This window comes from Macaca fascicularis, chromosome 20, assembly GCF_037993035.2.
Source record: "Macaca fascicularis isolate 582-1 chromosome 20, T2T-MFA8v1.1".
In the NCBI taxonomy this organism is placed as follows: Eukaryota; Metazoa; Chordata; class Mammalia; order Primates; family Cercopithecidae; genus Macaca; species Macaca fascicularis.
The window spans coordinates 79,774,819-79,802,770 of NC_088394.1; the positions used below are offsets into that span (position 1 = coordinate 79,774,819).

The 27,952-nt window shown below is 50.7% G+C and overlaps 1 protein-coding gene and 1 long non-coding RNA gene across 6 annotated transcripts in view; one reads left to right on the forward strand and one right to left on the reverse strand.

Moving 5' to 3' along the window:
* The first annotated feature begins 469 nt into the window (after nucleotides 1–469).
* The window catches only part of MLYCD (malonyl-CoA decarboxylase), a 48,007-nt gene continuing 20,524 nt past the window's right edge, over nucleotides 470–27,952 (forward strand). Inside the window, exons 1-5 of one of the 2 annotated variants that reach the window (XM_005592653.4) lie at nucleotides 470–1,009; nucleotides 8,056–8,168; nucleotides 9,202–9,358; nucleotides 13,031–13,180; nucleotides 15,741–16,977. In XM_005592653.4, the coding sequence (XP_005592710.2) occupies nucleotides 482–1,009; nucleotides 8,056–8,168; nucleotides 9,202–9,358; nucleotides 13,031–13,180; nucleotides 15,741–16,274 (1,482 nt within the window). In that variant the 5' untranslated portion in view covers nucleotides 470–481 and the 3' untranslated portion in view covers nucleotides 16,275–16,977. Of the gene's footprint in view, nucleotides 1,010–8,055; nucleotides 8,169–9,201; nucleotides 9,359–13,030; nucleotides 13,181–15,740; nucleotides 16,978–27,952 lie in introns of those variants that run through there. The other variant, XM_074027667.1, reaches the window with a different exon arrangement.
* On the reverse strand, nucleotides 1,644–16,063 carry LOC135968829 (uncharacterized). 4 transcript variants are annotated; one of them, XR_012429181.1, is made up of 3 exons: nucleotides 15,756–16,063; nucleotides 6,795–7,024; nucleotides 1,644–6,699 (listed from the first exon to the last, which is right to left on the reverse strand). It is a non-coding gene; the product is annotated as an uncharacterized lncRNA (long non-coding RNA). The 4 variants fall into 4 exon arrangements; XR_012429182.1 differs by lacking the exon at nucleotides 15,756–16,063 and adding an exon at nucleotides 7,353–8,121; XR_012429179.1 differs by having other exon boundaries at nucleotides 1,644–7,024.

Consider the following 27,952-nt stretch of genomic DNA (forward strand, 5'->3'; position numbering starts at 1 on the left):
CACGCAGATTCTTTGGCTCCTGCCAGACACTGAATCTGAATCTCTAGGATTCTGATTTCAGAGCCCAGGAATCCTTGAGTACAGGAGTTCCCAGGTGACTCTGATGCACCTGGAGGCTGGAGGCGCTCAGATCTAGAGAGGAGGCGGCACTTGTGCAGTGCGGTCGGGGAAGAGAGGAGGGGCTGGGCCGGTGCCTTTAGGCGGCCAGGTGTTAGGACCAGAGGACAAGCCGCCAGCTGAGCCGGAGGAGGCACCGAAGCACCCCCGCCGCGGGCCGGTAACCTTTAGCCACACTTGGCCTAGGGCCTCCGCCAGAGCCGCTCCGCCCCCGCCGCCTCGCCCCGCCGCCCCGCCCTCCAATTGGCCGCCTCCCCATCCCGGCCCCCGGCCTCGGCCAATGGGGCCAGCGTGCGCCGGAAGCCGGAAGCCGGAAGCGCGGCAGCGGCGGCTGCGCTCCCCTTCGGCAGCTGTTTTCGGCACCATGCGAGGCCTCGGGCCAGGCTTGACGGCCAGGCGTCTCCTCCCGCTGCGGTTTACCCCGCGGCCGCCCGGGCCCCGGCTGGCTAGCGGGCAGGCGACTGGCGCCCTGGAGCGGGCCATGGACGAGCTGCTGCGCCGCGCGGTGCCGCCGACACCGGCCTACGAGCTGCGCGAGAAAACACCGGCGCCCGCCGAGGGTCAGTGCGCGGACTTCGTGAGCTTCTACGGCGGACTGGCCGAGACAGCCGAGCGGGCCGAGCTGCTGGGCCGCCTGGCGCGGGGCTTCGGCGTGGACCACGGCCAGGTGGCGGAGCAGAGCGCCGGCGTGCTCCAGCTGCGCCAGCAGCAGCGGGAGGCGGCGGTGCTGCTGCAGGCCGAGGACCGGCTGCGCTACGCGCTGGTGCCGCGCTACCGCGGCCTCTTCCACCACATCAGCAAGCTGGACGGCGGCGTGCGCTTCCTGGTGCAGCTGCGGGCCGACCTGCTCGAGGCTCAGGCCCTCAAGCTGGTGGAGGGGCCGGACGTCCGGGTAAGGGGCCTGCACTCGACCCCCCGGCAGCGCGGACTGGCCGCCCTCCTCGAGTAGTCCTCATTTGCCCCCTCCAAGCCCCACACACCCCACCTTCCCTGCCTGAAACCACGCTCACTTCGCCCGCAGTTACAGCTCACCAACTCTCCCCTTCCCACGCTGAGTCCTGGCCTCGTCAGAGCACACCCCCGCCTCCCTCCAGTCTGTCCTTGAAGTCCTCACTTGTATAGTGTTTACTAAATACTCAGCATTTGGTGGCCTTGAAGGTAACTGTCGCCTCCCGTACCTGATTAGTGTGTGCTCTACAGTCTCTTTTTTAATTGTTGTAGCTGATTAAAGTGTTTCATCTATATGGTATACCTGAACTTGAGCATCAGGCTGAGCATCAGGCAGCCTTCTGAGATAGTGTTTCAGAGGTTAATTGGGCACCCGCTATGTGTGAGACATTGTCCTGAGAAGTCCTGTGAAATACACAAAGGTAAATAGGACTCAAGGTCACCACCAGCAACACTCCGGAGTCTCCATGGCTTCTGGCCTTCTCTGTGCTCCGTGACTTTTGGGAGGACATTTAACACCCTGAGTTCGGTACTTACTGTGATGATTCTGAGTTGACTTGAGGTAATCAGGCATTAGCACAGTGGTGCTTTCACGGCTCACTGCAGCCTCGACTTCCCCAGGCTCAAGCAGTCTTCCCACTTCAGCCTCCTGAGTAGCTGGAACTACAGGCGCAGGCCACATGCCCGGCTAATTTTTGTTATTTTTTTGTAGAGGGTGCGTTTCACCATTTTGCCCAGGCTTAACCTGCCCTTTTAATTAATGAAAAATGATGTAAATGTTTCAGGAAGTTTTGGACATTCAGAAGTTTGTTAGGTACAGTTGGAGTTAAAAAAAAAAAAAAAATTGAACGATTGAGTGGTTATGACCTGACCCATTTAAGAACTCTAATACTGGTTTAATAGTTTCATTTTCATTCCTTCAGTCTTACGTGGGTGATAACACGTATCCCTTTTACAGTAAAGGAGAAGATGCTCAGGTTGTGTGACTTGTCCTTAAATTCAGAGCAAAAAACTCTTGCTGATCACCCACCCAAATCCAGGGTTCTTTGCCCTATGCTGTATCACTGTCTTACTGTGTGAGTTAATCAGATGTTTATTAGAAACTTTCTTACCTTTTTTGGCTACTTAGATGCATAAAATCAGGCATAATTAAGTATGAGATTAATGTCAAGAGTGACAACAGTGGCCATGATTTGATTCCCCATGATAGCTGGTTAATTTACAGTGCTGTTACTGAGGGCCAGGCATCTTTGGCCATAAGATTCTCAGACAGAAAGCCCACAGTTGCTAATTGCATGACATGAAATCACTCAAGAATTCTTACCGTGTTGAATCGTCATGTTCTAGTCTCAAGCCCGGTCTGAATAGCTGAGCTTTTCTGATCCACACTTGCACATAGTACTTGGCAATATATCATCCCCCCAAGTAAGTGATCAGCTCCTCGAAAACTGGGAAACTTATCTTAAATTTCTTGCATAGCAGAGTGATGAATGAGTCATTGCAATAGATTCCTGGGTGCCCTGGCATGAGACATACTTGACACACTAATCATTCAGCATTTATGTGGAGGTGAGACTGCCCCACACTCTGTCGTAGATTTTTGAGCCTGGAAGGAAGCCACGAAGGGCTGGAAAGGTTTCTTCCCAGCTGGGAGGGTCCTCCTATCAGACACTGGCCAGCTTTGTCCCTCGTTGATTTCTCACATCCGGTCCAATTCTGAATTCCCTGGTTCTGTGAGATGTTGTGGAATACATCCTTTTGTTCTTCCCCACTCAGGAAAACTCTTGGTTATCACATCGTTGGGAAGGAACACGACTGAACACACTCACATCCAGACTTGACTGTTGAAAGAAAGGAGCTGGCCCCTGGGAAATACAGAGGCTGCTGAGTCCTCAGACATTCACACATTTCCTTGCTTTTTGACCAAGGCTGTCTATATACATAAGGGGAAAAAAAATACATTGCATTCTGTAATATTAGGCCAGAAGTCCCGTGGACCAGAGATATCAAACAGAATGAATAATGGCAGCCTGATCTTTGCCTCTGCATATGGTTAGGACATAATGGCTGCAGGAGCCTTTTTGTGATTGCTTTATTGTGCCCCTTCCATTTCTTTACCTAGAAACCCCAACCTTACATTCAGTGCATATAACTGTTAGTAGCCGAACCTGTTAATTCCCTTCCCCTTCCCTTGCTCTGCGTAGTTTTCTCATATATACACATATATATGTATGTGTGTGTGTGTGTGTGTGTGTGTGTGTATGTATATATATAGATGGGTTTTTGTTTTGTTGTTTATGTTTTTTTTTTTAGAGATGGGATCTTGTTGTGTTTCCCAGGCTGGTCTTGAACTTCTGGCCTCAAGCAAGCAACCCTCCAGTCCCAAGTGCTGGGATTATAGATCAGTGTGAGCCCAAGTGTAATTTTTTTTAAATCCCTGTCATTTAAACATTTAAATCAGTCTGAGAATAGAGTTACATTTTTCTTTACATATAAACTGTCAACTGGAATCTGATATTGTAACCTATGTGATCTATTTTTTTATCTGATTTTTTTTTTTTTTTGAGACAGAGTCTTGCTCTGTTGCCCAGGCTGTAGTGCAGCAGCACAATCTCGGCTCACTTCAACTTCCGCCTCCTGGGTTCAAGTGATTCTCCCACCTCAGTCTCCCGAGTAGCTGGGATTACAGGCACTTGCCAACACTACTGGCTAATTTTTGTATTTTTAGTAGAGACGGAGTTTTGCTATGTTGGCCAGGCTGGTCTCGAACTCCTGACCTCAGATGATCTGCCCGTCTTGGCCTTCCAAAGTGCTGGAATTACAGGTGTGAACCACTGTGCCCGGCTGTGTGCTTTCTTTTTAAAATGTTCTTTTCCTCTGGTCCAAGTGAGTTTGGAGGTTTGTTACCGTGCCTGGATTTGTGGCCACAAAACGTGGAGGAGTTTGTAGGTGTGTGTGTCCCTGTGGTTGTGTGGTAGGTGTGGGAATGAGGATGTGATGTGTCTAGGGAGTGGTGGTTTATAGGCTTTTTGTTTTTCTCCAGAGGCCCACTTGGTTGATGACTTCAGTTTCTTGGAGGTGAAATCCCAGTGAAACCGAGTCGAATCCCCAGTAGAGGGGAAGGTCTGAGCATGGTTCAGCAGTTTATGGGCACTCAAGGGAGGTTGGCCTTTAATTCGTGGAAAGGGTTCCTGATGGGCAGTTTGGACCTCGGTGGAATGAGAGGTGTTCGAACCTTAACAGAGGCACAGACACTAGAGAGGGACCTGGTTCCCACTGCCACAGCCACCCGGCCATGCTAGACCCTTGTGTATCCTCTGCCTTTTAGTTAATAGAGTACTCTTTGTTGGGTCTAGTAAATTCTGTGCTTAGCTGTGCTAAATGGTACTTATTTTGAGATAGGAAAGTATATCCATAGTATAAAGTGTACACCTGCGGAGTGGAAGCTTATGTGAGTGGGAATTGTCCCCAAGTTTCTCAGCCTCTGCAGTGCTACCCTCATCCATGGCTTTCCACTCCCTTCCCCAACCCAGGGCTTCTGGGCAAGGGAAGGTGACTTTTCTTCCATACCAAAATAAGCAGATCTTGATAGAGCTTCAAAAGAGAGGGAACCATTTTATCTTTTAAAAGGAAAAGTTGGCTGGTCTAAACAGTGTCATACAAGTCAATGGAATTAACAATACAGAATACACAGAGCTGGATGCAGTGGCACGCACCTGTAGTCCCTGCTACTTGCGAGGTTCAGCTGAGCACGGGAGTTCAGCCTGGCCAACATAGCAAGACCTGCCTCTGAAAAAAAAAAATAAGAAGCACTCCAGCAGAATACACTGAGAACTGTCGCTACCCTTAGCATCACCAGGATATTCCCAGCAGTTGTGTTTCTCAGTCTTGTATTGGTGATAAATGGTGGCTGAATTAATGCACACACAGTCGCGGAGGCTTCTTTCCCTGGTGGTGTTTGTATCCCGGCAACCTTGCGGCGTGCCTGAGCAGCTGCTGCCGGTGTTAGAACTGAGCAACGGAGACTTCTGACCTTTAGCCCAGATTCCCAGTTCTCGTGTCCCAGTGTCACATTTTGTAGCTGTCAGGAGCCCAAAATAGAATGAAGAGATTTGTAGGGGAGGAGCTTTCATCAGCCAAACCATTTCTTTCATAATTAATATTGAACTGATAGTAAAACTAGGTATTTTCAGCTTTTTTCCTATCATGAATGTAAGAGAGATGCCGGTACCTCTTACACAGAGCTCAGCTCATCTGTTCCTAACCTGGGGTACAGAAGTCCTCTGGCCCCTGGGATAGTCCATAGGTAAGTATCAGAGGAGTCCATGAACCCCAGGAAAACAGGTGCCCAATTTTATTAATGTGTTTGCAATGTTCTGGGGACAGGGCCTGTGGTTTTTAACACATACTCAAGAGTGTGAGAGGATCCCAGGAAGATTAAGAGCCGCTGTAGTCAAATGCAGAAAATACAGTTTTATAAAGGGCCATTCCGTGACACCTAGCAAACAGTCTCTCTCATCCTCCCCTCCCGCTACGTACTAATCACCGTTCGTTCCATTTTTCCATCTTTCTCATTTGATATCAATCTATTGGTAAACGCTTTGCGAACCGTAGAAATGAATCAGAAGTGGACCCTGCCTTTATGGAGTTTACAACCAAGTAAAGGAGATTCAGTGATGGAATGTAAAGTTAAAAGGAATTGCAGAGATCGTCTGGTTCAGCCACCTATCCAATGCTTAAGTCTGTTTTCAAACAGCTCTGCTGAGTTCTGTCCACCTGTGCTTGGTGACTTCCAGTGCTGAGGGTCACTGTCTCCCAGGATGACTTCTGTGGACAGCTCCCGCTATTCAAAAGTTCCTCTTTACACTAAATTGAGTCCATGTCTGACTGTCCATCACTTACACCAGTCGGTCTAGATTTACTTTCCCAGTCCCCATGGGGTCACACAGAACAAATTTGTGGCCTCCTTCCTGCCCTAGTGCTTAAACATGTAAAGGGAGATCTCACCTCCTTCCGAAAACGTCTCTGAGCCACCATTCCAAAACCTGCGAGTCTTCCCCAGGTGACAGAGTGCTGAGTCCTTTCACCCTTTAGCAGGAATTAAAAAGTAAAATGATTTTATAAAATTTGGAAGCTGAGGCAGGAGAATCACTTGAACCTGGGAGACAGAGGTTGCAGTGAGCTGAGATTGCACCACTGCACTCCAGCCTGGGTGACAGAGCAAGACTCCGTCTCTAAAAAAAAAAAAAAGAAAAGAAAAGAAAATAGCGGTTATAAAGCCACTCTTTATAGGTGTTGCCCATTGTGTTCTTCATGACCCTTATAGAGAGATTCAGAAGGTCATTCTTTTATCAGATGTCCTGAGATGTTTACTGTTATTTAACAATAATGTTCAGTGGATCTGTTGATACATAATATATGAGTAACAAAGACCCAAAATAGCAGTGATTTGAATATGACAGAAGTTTGTCTCTCGTGTGAAAGTCTGGAGGTCGGCAGCCCAGAGCTGATTCTGCTCTTTGGTGCTCTTGGTGGATCCAGACTTGAATCTTGTCGCTCTGCCCAGAAAAACCTTCATCTCCAAAGCAGCCCAAGATGGCTGCTCCAGTGCCAGCCATCACACCGCCTTCCAGTCTGCAGTGGAAAGGACAAAGAGAAAGATGGGCCAAGGGCTTGCTCCTGCTGTCTTTCCAAGTTCCCCAAAGTGGCTGCAGGAGACCTCTGCTTACCCCTCATTGGCCAGAACTCTGTCACATGGCTACCCCCAGCCACAGGGCAGTCTTTATTCTGGACAGCTGTGTCCCTAGCTGAAAAGCGAGGCTTCTGTTAATTTGGAAGAAAAGGATACAGCCATTGGAGAACAACAAGCTGTGGCTGTGCAGGCGACACCGAGACGACGCTGCTTCTGCTCAGGGCCTTCTGTTCTGGTCTTGCTGGAAAAGCTTCAGTGCAAATGTATCTTGGGTGGTCGAGTCAATTCACATCATTTTTAGAAGTAGATAAGAGATAATAAAGATATAAATAATTGAAGCAAAATTAAGATAATTTCATCACCTCTGAAGTGCATTGGTTGCCACATATACTATTATGTCCCTCTAAGGTAGATTTAAAATGCTGCCAGTTATGGCGAGGCGCAGTGGCTCGTGCCTGTAATCCCAGCACTTTGAGAGGCCGAGGCAGGTGGATTGCCTGACCTCGGGAGCTCGAGATCAGCCCGGGCAATATGGCAAAACCCCATTTCTACAAAAGAATACAAAAAAAATTTACCCGGGCGTGGTGGAACTCACCTGTAGTCCCAGCTACTTGGAGGGCTGAGACAGGAGGATCACGTGAGCCCAGGAGGTCAAGGCTGTAGTGAGCTGTGTTCATGCCATTGCACTGCAGCCTGGGTGACAGAGTGAGACCCCATCTCTCAAAAAAAATAATGCTGCCAATTAGACTGTGACCTGCCGTCATTCAAAAGCTGCATCCTGACTTGAGAGATGTTAAAATATGAAAATGTACATCTCTCAGTTGATAAAATAGGGCTCCTGGACCAAGTATTTGTTTTTTTTAGGAAACGTAGGAGTAATGTTTTGACGTATCAAAGAGGGTTCCCAAGAGGATGAGGATAGTGCTGCTGACACCCTTGCTGTCTTAGTTTTCCCTTACAGAGCATCTTTCGTTGTTATGTTAATTCGATATAATTAGTATCCTCACTATGGTGAACACATTGGAACATATTATTTGATTTAGGCAACTTAGTTCAAATTGAATTGTTTCCATTCAGGGGTCTTACGGACTGAAGTAGTTAAGTCTAAATAGAGTGTTGAATGAAAGCCTGACTCGGTTTGAGATAAGAGTCTCACAGAGGAATCTCGGGAAAAGCTGTTTGGAGAATCGTCTTGCGCAGTTGTCTGCTTGAGCATTTTCATTCCCTGTGCTGGCCACAACACAGAGATGGGCTTGATCTGTTGCCCATTGAAGGCCTGGGCTTTATCTTCTTTTCAGGAAATGAATGGCGTGCTGAAAGGAATGCTCTCAGAATGGTTTTCCTCCGGGTTCCTGAACCTAGAACGGGTCACCTGGCATTCACCGTGTGAAGTGCTTCAGAAAATTAGTGAGTAAGTATTAAGGTTTTCATTTGCTTTGTACATATATGTTTCATGTATATTTATGTATGTTTTATATTGGCTAAAAGCCAATCTATCTTCATTCACATGTACAGTTTATTTCAAGTCTAATAAAATCCAAACACAGTATTTGCAAATGCTGCCGCCGTCACCACACATGATACTAAGATCATGGAGGAAGAGGAAGGGGCACCAAGAGAAACCGATGTGTGTGTCAGGGACCTGCGTGGGTTCTTATTTATGTCCTCTTACTTAAAGCAAACACGCCCATTTTCTCTCTTCCCAAGACCCCATGATCAGAGTTGCAGAAACTCACTGGACCAAGCATATGCATTCGTAATCAAAACAGCATTTGGCCCACCTGGTGGTTAAGATTTTTCCCTGGGTTAAAATCTCTAAACAAGCTATATCATGCGTTACCTCCAGGACCCAGTATCACACAGGCTAGCATGTCATGGTGGCCTCACAACCCGGGACTCTTTGCACGTAGGTGTCTTCACATTACAAGTTGTCCCATGGAATCCAAGGTTTGAAAAGTGTCCTATTTGAAATGTAACCAATTCAAAGGACTGACAGTGCCTGCTGCCATTTCACGTGCTGAAAACAAAATAGCAGTGGGGTGAGGTTGCTAGAAGACACCAGATGAGCCCCGTGTTTGCAGCGCTGACAGGGCTTCACGGAGATCCCGAGGAAAGAGAAGACACAGTGTTCGACACCAAGCATTTGATTAGGTTTCACCTGAAAATCTGCATGAATCCTTCCCCGGAGCCTCACAAACTCCTCTTAAAACTGGGGTTAAAATTGGAGCACCGTTTTGTGTGTAAAATGGTCATTCACTGTAGTTCCTCTCAGTGGGTGCTGTTTCTCATGAAAATGACTTTCCTTGACTCTTCCAGAAGAGTCCATTAAAGCTCTATTTAAAGAACTTGTTTGACTTAGATGAATAGTATGAATAGGAGTCAGCAACCATTACTTAAGTTGTGAATTATGCATTTGTCTTATCTCTTTATAAATTTCGCCCCAGGGCTGAGGCTGTGCATCCTGTAAAAAACTGGATGGACATGAAGCGCCGCGTTGGGCCCTACAGAAGATGTTACTTCTTTTCTCACTGTTCAACTCCTGGGGAGCCCCTGGTCGTTTTGCATGTGGCACTGACTGGTGACATCTCCAGCAACATCCAGGTACCTGCGATGGTCAATCAGGGACAAGATAGGCACCCCACAGAGCACAGAGCCCCTCGTGTTTTTGTTTTGTTTTGTTTTGTTTTTACTTGATTTTATCCTCTTTTTTTTTTTTTTTTTCCAAATAAATGGTTTTGGGCTTTTTAATTGGTTACATAAAATCTCCAGATTTGTAGGTGTAGAGTGTAGAAGTGTAGCGGGAAGACAGTTATGGAGCAAGGAGAGCATTCATCTGGCTGCATTGATCTTAGGTTGAGATACAGTTAAAGTCTATCACAGAACGTGTTTGTGAGGCAGAAAATAATTGTGAAGGGAGAAGAGACGGGATACCTGGTTCATACATGGTTCACCTTTACAGCTTTTGTTAAGTGCCTGTGGGGAGTTTTGAAAGATACTTGATTAGAAAATTGAAAGAGACACATCTCTCATGCCTGATGTGGGCCCAGGACACTCCCCGGCGAGTGGAGATTATGGGACTTGGGGTTGATAGCCCCGTCCTGTGGCAAGCTGCTCTGCTCCTGGATGAGTTTGGCAACAATGTCTGAAATGCTCCTGCAGGCCCACAGGGGCAGAAGAACCAGGGACCACATTGCAGGGTCTGGAAATGGGAGTGCTAAAGACAGGTGGCAGGGAGCACGAGACCTCTGGGGCAGTGCAGGTTTGCTTAGGCCAGGAGGACAGGAGGGCCTGTTAGGAAGCTAAGTGGATGATGGCCCATCACAAGGTGAGTGCCCTAAGCAGGTGTCCCGCTGAGAAGTTAGAGAAGTTGAGTAGGGCATATGAGCAGATGTTCCTGATCACCAAGGAGAAACGCATTCCCTTACAATGTTTGTGTGTGAAAGAGTCACACTCCAACGTCCTGTTGGTGCGACTAGGGGCCATTCTGACTTCTCTGAGGGCAGTTTGGCAACATGGATGAAAATTCAGAATGTGCATTCCTCCTGGCCTAAAAAGTCCACTCTTAGGAACTTCTCCTGGGGAGATTCTCAGCCCTGAGAGTCAGATGGCTGTTCTTGCAGCATTGCTGACAGTTTGAAAGGCTGGAGATGATATCCGAGGGCCCATCAGGAGAGAATGGGCTCCAGGAAGGCGGTGTAGACACATGGCGCGGCCTCACGTACATCGGATATCTGTACATGTGTTTAAATATTGATGTGGGTTTATATTTTGACATGGAAAACCAGCCTTGACCTATTGTCGAGTAGAAGTTCAGGTTTACACAGTAGCTTGTGTGTGGTGTGGTCTTATGAATAATATTAATAAAATCTGTTGAGTATATGCTCTGTGCTTGTCAGTCTGTGAAGCACATTTTGTGTGTTACTGTTCAGAGCATCCTGTGATTTAGGTGTTTTTTTGTTTGTTTGTTTGTTTGTTTTAAACAGAGTTTCTCTCTTCTTGCCCAGGCTGGAGTGCAATGGTGCTATCTCGGCTCACTGCAACCTCTGCCTCCCAGGTACAAGCGATTCTCCTGCCTTAGCCTCCTGAGTAGCTGGGATTACAGGCATGTGCCACCATGCCTGACTAATGTTTTTGTATTTTTAGCAGAGACAGGGTTTCACCATGTTGGCCAGGCTGGTCTCGAACTCCTGACCTCAGGTGATCTGCCGTCCTTGGCCTCCGAAAGTGCTGGGATTATAGGCGTGAGCCACTGCGCCTGGCTGATTTAGGTATTACTATGAGAAAACTGAGGCTTAGGGGAACATCTGTAACTTACCTATGATCATAGAGCAAGTAAGGGTGGAACTGGAATTCAGACCCAGCTCACGTCCTGACTCTGAGGGGAGATGCCTTCCTTATGTGTAAATTGAGCATATGCATTTGGGCACGTGAGAATGTGTATGGGTGCGCAGTCCTGTGTACATTTGTGTGCATACCGAGAGCCTCTGAGACAGCCTGGAAAGGTGTTCATCAAAAGGGCAGCAGCAACAGGCATGGGGATTAGATTTTGGAGTAATTTGTTATTTTTTCTTCATGCATGGTTTTTTTTTTTTTTTTTTTTTTTGGCCTCTTTTTGTTTTATTCACTTTGCCTTACAATTCTTTTTGCCTCTTTGACATTACATATACCTCACTCGTATAACTGAAGAAAGTTTTGTTTTTATTTTGAAAACTTTAAAAAAAGATTGCTGGGATTTTTGCATAAGGAATCACAAGATAACTTACAGACTTCTTAAAAAACAAAGGAGAACCGGGCACGGCGGCTCAGGCCTGGAATCCCAGCACTCCAGGAGGCCAAGGCAGCCGGATCACCTGAGGTCAGGAGTTCCAGACCAGCCTGGCCAACATAGTGAAACCCCGTCTCTACTAAAAATACAAAAATTAGCCGGTGTAGTGGTGTGCGCCTATAGTCCCAGCTACTTGGGTGTCTGAGGCACAAACGAGAATCACTTGTCAGTAGGCAGAGGTTGCAGTGAGCCGAGATCGTGCTGCTGTACTCCAGCCAGGGCGACAGAGCAAGACTCCGTCTCAAAAAAAAAAAAAAAAAAAAGACAGGAGATAAGCCTGGGAGTGATGTGAAGGGAGTTCTGTTCTGTGAACCACAGAGCTCTTCCATAGAGCACGGTGCGGGACAGCGGGCCCCTCTCGGTCCTTAGAGGATGTGTCCTTCTTGTCATGAGCTCTCCCCATTTCCTCACAGCAGTGTTTCTTCACTTTGTAGGAGTCACTGACCCTATGAAGAATCTGAAGGGAAAAACACTGAGGGCGTTTTCCTCAGGACAGATATGCATAGACTCACACATTCCATACACTATTTCAGAAAGTTCCTGGACTGACTACCAGACCTCATCTATGTGGTCTGAGCTAAACACTCCCACTTCCAGAATCGAAGGTAGCTGGTAGAAGTTAAAATAGTTTACATGGGTTCTTCAAAAGTAAGCTGGTGTAACCTGCTTCAAAGCAAATGAAAAAGTAGCCCCCTGCTATTCCACTGTTATCCAGTGAGCTTTGGGGTATTAAGGATAATGCTTCAGAGTATTAGGGGTTAGAAAACGCTGCCATCAGAATGAGAGGCAGTAAACTCAGATTTCAGCTAAGCGACTTCCCAGTCTAGCTCGTTTCTTAGAATGCCTCGCCGGGATGTCTGTGTTACTGTTTAGGAAAAACAAAGATGGCATGAAACCCAAAAGGTACACGAGAAAGTCAAACAAAGGTATATTTCCTAAAAGAAAAGTATATAGGACTGCATATGGCCTCTTGAGCAATTTGAAAAACCTAGGGTTCAGAGAAAAGGAAGAAAAGCAATTCCGTGGTGGGAAACATCAGCCCTTTAGGAGAAGCCGAAGGAACTGGAGCTGTTTGGTCTCGAGGATCCGTGCGTTACCGCTGAGTGTTGGCGGGACAGTTACGGAGCAAGTTTTTGTTTGCACAGAGGCCTAAAAGAGACAGAAAGGGGCATCCATTGCTCTTCAGCAAAGTTCGCATGAAAATTTCAAAATGGTAGAAACGATGCAGCACCGAGGACCCCCAGGGAAGCTGTGGAGTTGCCTCCTCCAGAGAGTTTTCGAAACAGGGCAGCTTTTAGGCTCCATAGCCTACACCCCAGTCGGGGAGCCGAGGTCTCTTCCGGCTCTTCCAGTGCTCTGAGAATTGTCTTCTGGTCCCAGCGACAGGGTTGCCATGTGGGCTGCAGAGTGGCCAGGCCAACCTTAGAACCATCGTTGGTGTTTTCCAGGCAATCGTGAAGGAATGTCCTCCATCAGAAACGGAAGAGAAGAACACAATTGCTGCTGCGATCTTTTATTCCATCAGTTTGACCCAGCAGGGACTCCAAGGGGTGGAGCTGGGAACATTCCTCATAAAGCGAGTCGTCAAGGAGTTGCAGGTAAGCGCCGCGCGGGGAGTCCCGGTCACGCTTGGCTTCCGTGTGGTCAGGTCCGTGAACTCGTGGGGTGTCAGCTGCCACGAAGGACATGGATGAAGACAGAAGCTAAAGGGAGCATCAGGGAGTAGAAGAAGTGCCAGAGGCCCCTCAGCAACTCCTAGGAGCCATGAGTCTCCCAGAGAGATGAGAATGATGCTGAGAGAGGCCTCCGGCCCAGCCTCCTGCAAGATGCACTTGTGTTCTGAGGTCATCAGCTCTCTAGGGCGACCTCATTCTGACCTGCCCAGGATACTCTTGATTTCATGTGTCGTCCTGGTGTAAGTGTCACTCTGAAGTGTCCCAGCCAGATGGCATAGCTGATGGTCATCCTGCCATGCCTGTCCTCCCCCCTGCCCCTGCCCCCACTCTCAGGGCCTCTGACACGTGACATGCTGTTAGCATGGGCCTTCTCATGGCCTGCGAGGGAGTGCTGAGGTGAGACCAGACAGCTCGAAGGTAAATGCATCAGCTTAGTTTTGATCTAACTCCCCTTTCTTGGCTGCCCTGTGAAAAACACATGCACCATCCTACATCAGAAATATTGATGTTCACTCTGGGCCTAGGCTTTCAAAAACCACCAACCTCATCAGGGGCTTGGATAAATTCCAATGAGTAGAATCTAATGATTAGGTGCAGTAGCTAGATGTTTGCTAGTGAGTGGCTCTGAGCAGGGTGTTCTCTGCGTTGGGGGCTGCAGTTGGCTGCAGCAGAGCCCTTCGAGGACGACAGTGTGGAGTGGGAACGTTTACATGCTCCTAGTAAATTCATAATCAGTTTCAAATTGAAGCCCTCAGGATTCAGCTGCGTATGGGCTTCATTACCACACTGCCATGTTTCCCCCCGGGTAACAATAAGCCACAGCTCCTTCCCAGTTTCCTCGTTCCTCTGTCTTCGCTGAGGGTGGTGATGAGCAGGGTGGGGTGGGGAAATGTAGCAGGGTAAGGAAGGCAGGAAGAGGAGGAGCATATCCCAGGATTCAGGGGAGTTAGGCCTTAGCCCAGCCGCTGTCCTGAGGGTGCCAGTTACCTGCCCCTGGGCAGCTGCCTAGAAGTCCTCAAAGGGGGTCTAGAAGGGAACGAATGGCCTCTCTGCATGGAGGCGCTCGTCAGGGTTTACAAAAGCAAACACAGGTGGGCGCAGTGGCTCACGCCTGCAATCCCAGCTGAGGCAGGCGGATCACTTGGGGTCAGGAGTTCGAGACCAGCCTGGCCAATGTGGTAAAACCCCGTCTCTACTAAAAGTACAAAAATTAGGCATGGTGGCGCATGCCTGTAGTCCCAGCTACTCGGGAGGCTGAGGCAGGAAAATCACTTGAACCCAGGAGGCGGAGGTTGCAGTGAGCCAAGATTGCACCATTGCACTCCAGCCTGGGAGCAAGACTGTCTCAAAAAAAAATAATAATAAAAGGCAAAAAATCCGAGAGCTACCACGAATGCCCAATGAGAGGAACATGGTGAGGAAAATCCTAATAGTCTTCTCTTTTCATATTACTCTGTGGTTAAAATTCTGTGTTTTTGAATTTTAAATGATAATGAGAAAATGCTCACGATATAAATTCATAATACAAAATATAAAATAAGTGTCTCACCCATACAAAAATCACATCAGGAAACACCAGGAGTTTGCTTTAGCAGACTATTGAGAGTAGTTTTCTCAATGTAGTGGAGTATGATGGTTTTATTTTCTTCTGTCATTAATTTTTTTTAAAAAAAGCTATAGTGAGCATGTATTAGGTTTATAATCCGAAAGTAGTGGGTTGTTGGAAATGATCATGAGATCTCTACCTAGTTGGAACAATAACGATTGAACCGTGTCATGTGATATGGAGAGATACCTGCAGCGTCCCCCTCCTCCTCCTCTACCCCGTTCTGCACCCACTGTGGTGTGGCTGGGCAGCTCGTCGCTCACTCATCAGTCCCTGGCCACTCGTGTGCCCAGCAACAGAGCAGCTTCTGGGGCCTGACAGGTGGCCATGGGAGGAGCACGGTGTACGAGAAAGACAAGGTCTGCAGTGAGTAGCTGCGGTGCACCAAGCCCCACTCCCCACTGGCCAGCTGTCTGGTTTTAGGCAAGTCCCCCAGCACTCTAGTCTCGGTTTTGCCGACATGAGAAGGGATGTGGAGACGGAGACGCCCTGCCTCGGGGAGTCAGGATGCCTCCAGGGTCTGGCACACATCAGGTTCCTGATAAATATTTCCTGCTGGGCCTGGTGGCGCGCGCCTGTGGTCCCAGCTACTCAGCAGGCCGAGGCAGGAGATGGCTTGGACTCGGGAGATGGAGGCTGCAGTGAGCCATGATGACGCCACTGCACTCCAGCCAGGGAAATAGAGCAAGACCCTGACTCTAAGAAACAAAAAACAACAGTTCCTTGAAAGAAGATAAATAACGTACCAAATGTCACTGTGACCACTACACAGCAGCATATAAGCCGTAGGTTGAGAGGTGCTCATCTGTTGGTAGTGTACCTGCTGAATTTGTGTGTTTTCTCCGCCTTCCCTTCCACCCCAACCATGCTTTACAGCGAGAGTTTCCTCACCTTGGAGTGTTTTCGAGTCTGTCACCTATACCTGGATTCACCAAATGGCTTCTGGGGCTTCTGAACTCGCAAGTGAAGGATCACGGGAGGAATGAACTCTTCACAGATTCGGAGTGTAAGGAAATCTCGGAGATCACAGGTGGCCCCACTAACGAGACCCTCAAGCTCCTCCTCAGCAGCAGCGAGTGGGTGCAGTCGGAGACCCTGGTGCGGGCGCTGCAGACTCCGCTCATGAGGCTGTGCGCCTGGTACCTGTATGGAGAGAAGCACCGCGGCTACGCGCTGAACCCCGTGGCCAACTTCCACCTGCAGAACGGGGCAGTGCTGTGGCGCATCAACTGGATGGCGGATGTGAGCCTCAAAGGCATCACCGGCTCCTGCGGCCTCATGGCCAACTACCGCTACTTCCTGGAGGAGACGGGCCCCAACAGCACCTCCTACCTCAGCTCCAAGAACATCAAAGCCTCTGAGCAGGTGCTCAGCCTAGTGGCCCAGTTTCAGAAGAACAGCAAGCTCTGACAGTAAACCTTTCCTAAAGCACAGGGCCCCAGCTAAGAAAATGATCGTTTTCAGGAGGGGCCGGGAGTTTTATATCTGAAGGAGTTTTCCAAGCAAAGCCAAAGTTCACTGTGTTCTTGGCCCACAGCCAGGCCACGCTGTGAGGCCAGGCCTCAGCTTCCCTTGCCTTGGGCGAGACGCGCCCAGCGCAAGACGGTTGTGGGTGCGGGTGCACACGGATAGGTGGGTTGCTGTGCTGTCTCCAGAAGATTTCTCGTTGCCCTTGACCTGGCTCCCTGCCCGGGGCTGGTGCTGTGGTACTTACATCTTCAGGAAGCTGTGCAGCCTCTGCCATTATCGTCCCAGGGGGATCCGGCATCCTCCTGAGGACCAGGGCGAGGGGCCCAGATAAAAGTAGGTGTTCCTTTGCGCTCACAAAACAGAATGCGGCGATGGTTGCTTTAGCCATTTCTCACCATGCAATGCAAAGGGATAAAGGACTGTGCTACACTTCCCAGTTAAATTCTGAAGCTCATAAATGTATGCAAAGGTTTGTGACTTTGCACAACGTGTGTGTAGTAAGTTAAATCGTGGAACACAAAAATGCTGCTGCTTGAGGCATAAGTTGAATGATAGGCTTTAAAGATCAGGGATTCAGGTTCATAATGAACTTCACAGTATAGAACATGTTTGTTCTGTAAAGCATTAAACATCTGGTTATGTAGTGGTGGTCATCTTTAAGATTAGAGACCTGGGAAGGCTGGAATCAGCCAGCCAGCCTGTGGGGAGTTTGGGATGAAGGAGTCTGGGGTGTGTGGGACGAGAACAAAGATGAAGGAAGGGGCAATCACTGTGCTTGTGGGAGGAAGGCGAGTGTGTTTGTGTGTGTGTGTGTGTGTATCAGGGCACGTCTGTGTGCGTGTGCACGAGCGTCTATCAGGGCACGTCTGTGCGCATGTGCACGAGCATCTCTGTGTGTATCGGCACATCTGTGTGCGTGTGCACAAGTGTCTATCAGTGCACGTGTGAGTGCATGTGCACGAGCGTCTGTGTATCAGGGCACGTCTATGTGTGCACGAGCGTCTGTATCAGGGCACATCTGTGTGCGTGTGCATGAGCATCTCTGTGTGTATCAGGGCACGTCTGCATGTGCTCACACATCTTTGTGTGTCTGTGTGCGCGTGTCCGCATTTGCCCTGTCCTCGGATTGGCAGACAGATCCCTCGCCTTCCTTGCCTTTCGTCTCCCAGACTGGTGCCAGGCCCCTTCTCTGTCTTCTGCGTACGGCATGTTGCCTCATGACAGACGGTGGGATGGTGGAAGCTGTCTCATGCCTCTTGTTCTCCGGGCTGATTCTGAAAGCATCAGAGTGGCTTGCAAGCCAATCACTGCAATCTTGGCAGCCTGCCGGCCCTTCCTGCGGGCAGAGTTCTTTACCACAAGCATCCCCAGACCCTCAGGCCTGCGGAAACCTGCTGGGCCTTACCGTCTTTGCTTAGCTTTTGGCCTAAAAAGCTAGGATCACCCGTTCCGGATCACTCCGGCAGCCTTTCAGATCCGGTGGCACCCTTCCCGGCTGTGTCCCTCACCTGTGCTGTCTGGTTCTCTCTTGTGTGGAGAGGGGGTGATAGGAATTCCTGCCACACAGGCTGCTGGGAGGACCGGCTCAGGTGACATCCGAGGAGGCTTTGGCTCACCAGAGGAGTTTGTAGATGTCAGTCATCCCCAAGTCACTAGGAACTAGCACTCCTGAGGTGGGTCTCGGAATAGTGTTCAAATCCATTTCACTATTGTGGCCAAGGAGCCCTCCCTCCAGCAAGGCCGCTCATCACATCACGTTACTCTTTAGGCCAAATGTGACCCCCGCCCCTGGGTTTTATTTATCACTAAGGCACAGTTTCTTAACTGTTTGTGAGTTACAGATCACTGAAACTCTGGTGAAAGCCAGGTGGGCCTTGTCACAGGAGAACACATATGCAGTGCACAGGAGAACACATACAGAGTGCACAAGAGAACATGCACACACAGTGCACAGGAGAACATGCACACATAGCGCACAGGAGAACACACACAGTGCACAGGAAAACACTGCACAGGAGAACACAGTGCACAGAACACACACAGTGCACAGAACACACACACTGCACAGGAGAACACACACTGCACAGGAGAACACGTACAGTGCACAGGAGAACACACTGCACAGAACACACAGAGTCCATAGGAGAGCACACAGTACACAGCAGGACACACGCAGTGCACAGAACACCTGCCATGCACGGAACACACGCGGTGCACAGAACACGCAGTGCACGGAATACCCGCAGTGCACAGGACACACACAGTGCACAGGAGAACCTAGTGCACAGAGCACACAGTACACAGCAGAACACACAGTACACAGCAGACCACACGCAGTGCACAGAACACCCGCAGTGCACGGAACACACGCGGTGCACAGGAGAACCTAGTGCACAGAGCACACACCCCGTGCACAGTTTTGTTTTGTTTTGCTTTTGCAATTGCAGGGAGCTCCCTGGCCCCCCACAGCCATTCATAGAACCCATTCTGTTTGGGATAAAAACAGATCTCCGCCAGCTCACGTGAGGCTAGGCACCAGTTCCTCAAAACATTTTTGGGCAGCTAGCAGCTCATCTCACCAGGTTGAGGCTGCTGCCTGTGAACAGTTGACAGACCCAAAGGCAGCCAGAATGTTCTGTGTCAGAGAGCCTTGTCTAACGGGCAGAGCTGGGAGACACCCAGGAAGACCCCCAGCCCATACCTGTTCTCAGGCCTGAGGTTCATTCTCATTCTCTCCCCCTTCCCTTTCCCCTTCCTCCCTCCTGCCCTCGAATCTGCAAGGCCTCTCCGGGTGGCTGTGTTCTGCCCGGGCCTCCCAGGCTCCAAGATCACTGCCTTCGGGGAGCCCAGGAAGAGCTGCACATCCACTGCCTCTGTGTGGCAGGCGTGTCCAAGGCTGCAACTCCTAGTTCCCACCTTTCACACCTCATCTCTTTAACCTCTTATGGAAAATTTCAAACATATGTAAAAGCAGGGAGAAATTGTATAACAAACCTACAGACCTATCACCCAGCTTCCACAGTCATCAGTGGTTTTCTGTTTTTACCAGACTTTATCTTGGTACTTCTTATAATGCTTCACATTTAGCAGGTCCTCAGTGAAGATTGGATGGATGGATGAAAGGAAGATGGATGGATGGATGGATGGATGGATGGATGGATGGATGGATGGATGGACAGATGGACGGACGGACAGACATTAATAGTGGAGCATTAATGGAAGGAAGGAAGATGAGTGGATGGATGGATGGTGGAGGGTGGATAGAAGGAAGATGGATATATGAATAGATGGCTGGGTGGATGGAAGGATGGAAGGAAGGTGGATGGATGGATGGTGGAGGGTAAAGTGGGTTTTTTTTGTTTGTTTTGTTTTTGTTTTTGTTTTTGTTTTTGTTTTGAGATGGAGTCTCACTCTGTTGTCCAGACTGGAGTGCAGTGGCTGGATCTCGGCTCACTGCAAGCTCCACCTCCCGCGTTTATGCCATTCTCCTGCCGTAGCCTCCCGAGTAGCTGGGACTACAGGCACCCGCCACCTCGCCCAGCTAGTTTTTTTGTACTTTTTAGTAGAGACGGGGTTTCACCATGTTAGCCAGGATGGTCTCAATCTCCTGACCTTGTGATCCGCCCATCTCAGCCTCCCAAAGTGCTGGGATTACAGGCTTGAGCCACTGTGCCCAGCCAGGGCAGAGTTTTAATGGAAGGAAGATGGATGGATGAATAGATGGATGGAAGGAAGATGGTTGGATGGAATGATGGATGGATGGTAGAGGGTGGATAGAAGGAAGGAAGATGGATGGATGAATAGATGGCTGGGTGAATGGAAGACGGGTGGGTGGGTGGATGGATGGATGGATGGATGGATGGATGGATGGATGGATGGTGGAGGGCAGAGTGTTAATGGAAGGAAGATGAATGGATGGATGGAGGGTAGAGGGTAGGTGGAAAGGATAGGATGGATGGATGGATGGATGGATGGATGGATGGATGGATGGATGGATGGTGGAGGGTATATGGAAGGAAGAGGATGGATGATGGAAGATGGATGGATGGGTGGGCAGATGAATTGATGGTGGAGGATGTTAGGATGGGTGGATGGATGTATTAACATCCCTTCTCCATGCCTCAGTCCCCATCATAAGCAGAAAGAGCCTGTGGTCCCTCTATGATACTGCACTGAACCAAAATTCCCCTCACTTCATGGGTGTTACAAACCTCTCATCATCTGTTTACCTCTCACTCTTACTGTAGAACCTCTAGGAAGTCAGGTGGCTTCTAGCTCCTCACTTTTCCTGAGGGATGATCTGACCACCCAGTCTTCCCTATGTCATCTTTCACACAGTGGCAGTGCAGAACAAAAGCAGACAGCAGCCGGGTCTGAGGGTGATAAAAGGCTACTCACTAGGTCCTAGTGTTCTGAACTACATCCTACAGGAAAGTGCTCTCAATGCCCAGGTGACATCATCACAAGAGGAACACAGTGCCAAGAGGGCAGGGGCTCAGTCTGACAGACCTGGTTTCCGTCCCACTTGCTCTCAGGAACCCTGGGCAACCACTCTGACGACAGTGTCTTCCTCTGGAAAGCGTCCAGCAGTGCTGGGCTCACAGTACGTGCACAATAAATTGTCATGAGTACTTTCCACTGTGTCCCAAGTTCAAGGCTGAAGTCACAACCTCACCCCTGCCACAAAGCCTGCTCCCCTGAGAGCTCCCCGTCTCAGTCTGAGGCCCAACCTGTGTTTCTGGAGCCCAGGTCCCATCCCATCTCAGGGGCTGCCTTGCTCCGTTCTCCCCCATCCCAGACCTAAGTTCCAGCTCTCCTTATCTACTGGAGCCCTGTCATCTGTGGGTCAGGTGCTCCCCAGCTCCCTCCATCCCACCCACAGGGTTTCACAAGAGGCCCAACCCTGCACCTTGCTAGGGTTCAGACTTGAAGGGTGCACTGGAGTTGGGGTGCACCTGCTCTGACCTGTTCATGGGCTCCTTTTTCTTCTGAAATGCAGTGTGAGGCACAATGGAGGAAGCTGTAGACTTTGGCTCCGGCCAGTGCCCAGTTCAAATCCTGGCCCCACCGCTTCCAGCCGGGTGGCCCAGGGCAAGCCACCTACCCTTGCTTTGCCTCAGTTTCCCCATCTTTAAGTGGCAGTAACCATAGTACCGACCCCACAGCCTGCTGAGAGGCTCAAAGGAGACGATGTATATAAAGCAGTTAACTGATGCCTGCGCTGGGAAGCAGACCCGTCCCTGTCATGACAGGCGTTTCTACATCTGGACTTGGGCGCCACCATCATGCTCGCCTGAATGCGGGTTCTGGGATCTTTCAGCCTTATTTGGATATTTGAGTATTTGCTGGTTTTCTGGCTTCTACTCAGTTTCTAAGAGGTGACTAAGTGGATCCTTCGTTCCCGGGGGAGGTGGGAATGGCTTCTCTGTACACTGCATTGCACAGAGGCTTGGGGGCCTCCCGACCCCTGATGGCTGAGCACCCCTGTCGTAGTCCTCAGGGAGAGCCCAGGCCACCCGGTTAGCTCTAGACTGGCTCTGCAGGGCCTCACAATCTGAACTTGCTGTGGTCACTCTGAGGCCTCTCTGTCTCTCTTTCTCTTTCTACCCCTCCAGCCCTCTGAGGGTTTGACCTTCACTGACCTCCAGGTCAGGAACGACCAAGAGTCGCTCCCAAGAGGGCTTCCCTCCTCCCCGTCCATTCCGTGTGACCTCAGAAATGGGGGAATCTCAGGGCTTTGTGCAGGCATTTGCTTATTCTGAGCTCTGTTTGAAATTAAACATGAGGTATACTGAAGATTTAAATCGAGCAAACACCTCTGTGGTTTCCAGTTGGATTCTGAGGCACTTACTGAAATACGAAGTCCGTTTCGATCTATTAGAAACAAAAGCTGCCAGTGATTTCACCACAGGAAGTCTGCTTCCTTTGCGGTTTAGCAGACTTGACAAGAGATCACCCTAGATCTCTTTCTCGCCTTTGTTTGGTTTATTTCCAGATTGCATGTGCGTTTCCCTCCCGGCTAGTTCTTGATCATTGAGGAAGGGAGAGAGAAACAAGATTCTCTGCTCTGGGCATTTCCAAACTGCATTTGCGTTTCCCTCCCGGCTAGTTCTTGATCATTGAGGAAGGGAGAGAGAAACGAGGTTCTCTGTTCTGGGCCAGGCATTCTCTGTACACGTTCCTGGTCCCAGCCTCCCTCCTTCCCTAGAGGATCACCACGTCCAACCCTGAAGCTGGAGCGAGTGTTTCTCACTTAGAGATGAGGCGGTGAGCTGGGAGAGGGCTGAGCAGCTGGTGAGGGCAGAGCTAGGACTCAAACCGAGGCCCGACCACCGTCCAGCTCTCCTTCCACCCCGCTGGTCCACCTCCTGACCATACGTGGGGAGACCCACACGAAGGCCCAGAGAGGAGAAGGCCAGCAGTGGGTAGAACAGAGTGGGCCCCAGGTTTTGGCAAGCCTGGAGGGGAATAGGTCAGAAAGGTAGCCTGGCTGGGCAGAGAGACTGAGGACAGGGCGTGTTAGGGTGCTGACATTCTGGCACGGGGGTGGGGGTCTGTGGAAGACCACCCCAGGCTGGGGTGCCTTCTCTAAAACCCGAGCATGCACAGTGCTGGCCATGTCAGTCCGAGCCCTCGGCTGCCAGGGACGGAAGCTGAGCTCCCGCCAAAGCATAAAATCCCGGCCAGCGAGGAGCAGCCAGACCACGGGAAGACAGGAACCCGGACCTGGCTCTCCTGCCGGAAGCAGGCTGTGCACAGCTCCACCGCCACGGAGACAGCCTCCTCTCATGACCCCAGACTCAGCCCGGGCCGTGGCGGGAATGATGGTTGGCCCGGTTTGGAGATGGGGATCTGGCCCTGTGGGGAGAGCAGCCAGAGCACGTATCTCTCCGGGGCAGTTGAGTGGAACAACTGGTGTCCCCTCTTCATGTTGATAAGGGGAGATGAGTGGCCCAGGCAGTTCCTAGAACGGGGGAGATGGAGTGGGCCACATCCCACCCAGCAGGAGAGCTTGCTTCTGAAGCTCCTGTGCGTCTGTGACAGAGGCTTGAACCCCCGGCCTGTTCTCTCAAGTCTGTTGCCATAAATCTGTCTGCATCGCCTGGCACATAGGAGAGGCGCGGCAAATATTTTTGGTTCACTGAGGAAAGGCAGCCCTCACTCCTGCTGCTCAGACAGCACCCCCTGAACATGAGTTACTGCCTCCTTGAGAGCTTTTGCAGGAGGGCAGGAGACCAGAGAGCTGCCTTCAAAGATGCCAGAAACCATTTTTATCTAAGCAGCGCTGCTCCAGAGAGAACTGGCCATTTCAGTCTCCACCCCAGTGTGACTCACGATGCCACCTCTCCTTGCCAGCTCTCACCGAGGCCCTCAGTGACCTCCTAGGGGGTACATCCAGCCAGGTGCCCCCTCAGCAATGGCCAGGGGCCACCGTGGGCCACTCTGCACTTCCCAAATGCTCCCGGCACTGGCACAGATGCACACCCTCTTGGCCGTCCCCACCTGTCCTCCGCCACTCTTGGTCAGCCATTCCTCTCGGCTTCCTGGAGTCCACTCCTTCTCTAAGGATCTCACCCTCATCTATGTCTCTGCCGTCTCCTAACTACCAATAGCAAGGGCACCAGTGCCCCTGTTTGCCGGGGACAGGACCTGTCTGGGGCACTGTTGTGGCATCATTGTTAACAGAGCTGCTCTTCACTCTGAAGTGTTCAGTCAGGACAGTTACTTGCACGGTCCCCTCACTGGCGACGCAGACACCCCATACCTGTGTGTTTCCCCTGGATAGCTCAGCAGCAGCTCAGGCTCAGCACGGCCAAGGCTGAATGCAGATGCCCTCCCTCCAAAACCTGGCCTTCTCCAGCTGTGCCTTCCTGGCGAGGCCACCTCCAGCCGTCCGACTGTGTAACACAGAAGCCTGAGTGCCATCCCTGGGGCTCCCCTCACCCCCACCTCCCACCCCTTCCTGGGCCCCTGCACGGATCACTGGCCTTGTTCCCTTCATTTCCCTGGCCCAGGTTACAAAGTCTCCTTCCTGATCACGTGCAATAACTAACCTCGCAGCTGCTCTGCCCATCTGCCTATGCCACACCCTTCCAGATCCTTCTCCACCCCAGCAGGCAGAGTTGTCATTGTGAAATGCAAATCAGGTTCCATCTCTCCTCTCCTTTCCTCCCTTCCGCCATCCCTATCACCCTCCCTCTCACACACAGCCCCCTCCATGACCTCCCAAGCCTGCTGTGGCCTGACCCTCCCCTCTATACTTTTCCAGGCCCTCCTAGCACTCTCCTCCCTCAGTTTGGGACTCCTTGTCCTCCCTCCTTCCTGCCTGGTGCATGCTGCTCCCTTCTCCTGAAATGCTTTCCCCTCCCTGCCTCCCAGGCAATGCCCACTCTGCCTCCAAATTTCATCCATCATCCTCTCCTCAGGAAGCTTTCCCTGATGGCCTGACCAGGTCACATTCCCCCATTATTTGCTGTCCTCTCTGGGGCCTCTCCTTCCTGGTAGCTTCTCAGCAAGGCAGTTTCATGGGTGTATCTCCACTAGACTAGAAGCTCTCTGAGGGCAAGAGCCCTGCTTGACTTCTGGCCCAAGGTGGCTGCAGGGTCTGCAAGATCATCAGGGCCCCCTCCAATCTGACACTTGCAGAGGGGACCCCTGGCCTTGGGCCACGCTGGTTACTTGGGTACACTCCTTGCCCAGAGCTCCACAGCACCTTAAAGGCAGGGTCTTTCTGGCCATGCCTGGCCCTGGCCTGGCCTCCCTAAGGAGCCCTGCCGCTGGGGGTGCTGTGTGGGAACAGGGCACAGGCCCTCCTTCCCAGAGCCCACGAGATCTCACTTTCTCCAAGCCCAACTCCCCCAGGAGTCAGACCCCAGCTGCCCTGCACTGAATGCTGGCTTGCCCTAACTCACTCGGACCCCACCCTGCACTGGGAAGGAGTGTCGCTGTCCCCGTTTGACAGGTGAAGACACTGAGGCCCAGAGAGCTGAAGGGGCTGACCCAGGGGACGGGCTTGGGCACTTCTGTTCTCACACTGCTGCCATGACACCTAATCCATCCGGGGAAGTTCCCTTTAAACACAAAAGGGAACGGTGAAGCCACACGCGGCTGCCCTTCTCGGGAAACCACTGCCACCTCTCACGAGCTAGACAGCGTTCCCCAAAGGCCCTCCTCGAGCTGGGTGGGCTGCCCGGCTGTGAACACAAGGACACCTCCGATTCCGTCCTGTGAATGTTGATATTAGTGGTCCCTTCCTTCAGGGGCTATGGGGATCTCAAAAGATGAGGCAGGTTTGGAGTCCTGCGCGGTACGTGCCGCATGGCAAGCTCTTTACGGACAGCGCAGGGATGCGCTTTGATGCTGAAAATGATTCTCTGGGACAGGTGGATCCCAGTCTGGGTCCTCACAGGCGCTGTGCACCCAGTCGCCGCGAGATGGCGGTGTTGCGCCCCTCCAGCCTCCTCGACTCTGCACTTGAGCGCTGAATGTTAACAATCCTAACAGGTGAATCGCTTGAATCCGGGAGGCGGAGCTTGCAGTTAGCGGAGATGGCGCCACTGCACTCCAGCCTGGCGACAGAGCGAGACTACGTCTCAAAAAAAAAAAAAAAAAAAATCCTCACAGGTAGCAAACCAAGCCAGGCGTTAAACCTGCACTCAGAGCCTGCACAGCCGCTCACTGCTCCCTTGCAGGGATTCAGTAACGATACTCAGAACCAGAGCAGGCATTTGGGGCTGCCCCAACCAGCTGCTCTTCCTGCTTTCTTCGCCGAAGCTTCCCCGGGGCTCTTCCGGCTCCCAGTCCGAGCCTCCTGTGGTCAGCTCCTCCTTGCCCAGCCCCGTGGTCAGTCCTCCTTGCCCAGTCGTCGTTTGCGGTAGAGCAGGGGCGTGATCATTTGCAAATGTCCCAGAGGGCCCCCTCCAGCCACTTCACATGGGTCTCAACTCAGGCTGACTGAGGACATGACTTTCTGCTTCAGGAACGGAGCCCAGATCACAAATCCAAACCCCGCTAAATCTAGAGGCCATGGGTCCCAAACACCAGTCATTTGCTGACCACTGTCACAATTTTTTAATATCACTCCCATCAATAAAAGCTGGATTGTTTTCATGAAGTAGAAGTTGAAAGTAAAAAGTAATACAAAAACAAAACAGCGGCCGGGCGCGGTGGCTCAAGCCTGTAATCCCAGCACTTTGGGAGGCCGAGACCATCCTGGCTAACATGGTGAAACCCCATCTCTACTTTAAAAAACTACAAAAAAAAAAAAAAAAAAAAACTAGCCAGGCGAGGTGGCGGGCGCCTGTAGTCCCAGCTACTTGGGAGGCTGAGGCAGAAGAATGGCGTAAACCCGGGAGGCGGAGCTTGCAGTGAGCAGAGATCCGGCCACTGCACTCCAGCCCGGGCGACAGAGCGAGACTCCGTCTCAAAAAAAAAAATTTAAACTTCAGTTAGATATAGTTGCTTTCTCTCTCAAAAAAAATTTGGGCGTGGGAGGATTAATAAATGTTAAGGTTTTTTATTTATTTATTTTTTTTTTGAGACGGAGTCTCGCTCTGTCGCCGGGGCTGGAGCGCAGTGGCCGGATCTCAGCTCACTGCAAGCTCCGCCTCCCGGGTTTACGCCATTCTCCTGCCTCAGCCTCCTGTGTAGCTGGGACTACAGGCGCCCGCCACCTCGCGCGGCTAGTTTTTTGTATTTTTTTAGTAGAGACGGGGTTTCACCATGTTCGCCAGGATGGTCTCGATCTCCTGACCTCGTGATCCGCCCGTCTCGGCCTCCCAAAGTGCTGGGATTACAGGCTTGAGCCACCGCGCCCGGCCATGTTAAGGTTTTTTAAACATATATTAAGAACCAAACAGACTTTCTCTTTGAGGACTCAGAAAGTCCTCAAAAGACTTGTGAAGGAGCAAGAATTGGAAAAGACTTAAATGAGGTTATTGCTTCGTCCAGGAGCCACCAGGTCATCACACATCTCACACCCTGGGCAACCAGTGGTAAGCACTGGGACCAGAGGGAGAAGCTACGTGCAGGTGGAAGCCAGAGCTTGGCGTCCTGGGAGGAGGAGCTTCCCTACGTGACCAGGAGTTGGGGTACCCCAGCAGAACTTGGCCTCTGCTTGGCACAGGGGCGTTGGGGACCAGCCAAATCCTGCAGGCCTTCCAGAGCTCCGAAATACTTTACTTATTAAGCTTTCACTTAAAATCTCATTTGTAACTGCACTGGAAGTGGTCGATTCACAAATGTGATGCATCAGATATTAGCACGTTGGAACCACCAACCTGTCACCGTGTGGTATGAGGTCATCTCGACTCTGTAAGCCCTCAGCATACCCAGGCTTCTCCCAAAATCTGTGAGTTGGAGCACACACACAGAGAACAGTCTGAAACTCTTGTAATTTGCAGCTTTTTATCTGTGTGAATCAGAGTTCCCGCTCATTCCGGTGCAAGCACAGACACACGCTGGCTTAGAAACCAGCAGCAGACACAAACCTCTGCTGCCCAAGTGTTGCAATCCTCAAAGCAGCTTTGTGGTTGAAAGTGGAGATTTTTACCCACGACCTCAGGATCATGAAGGCACCACCCAATGGTAAAGCAGTAGATTGCCAAACCTCTTCTGAA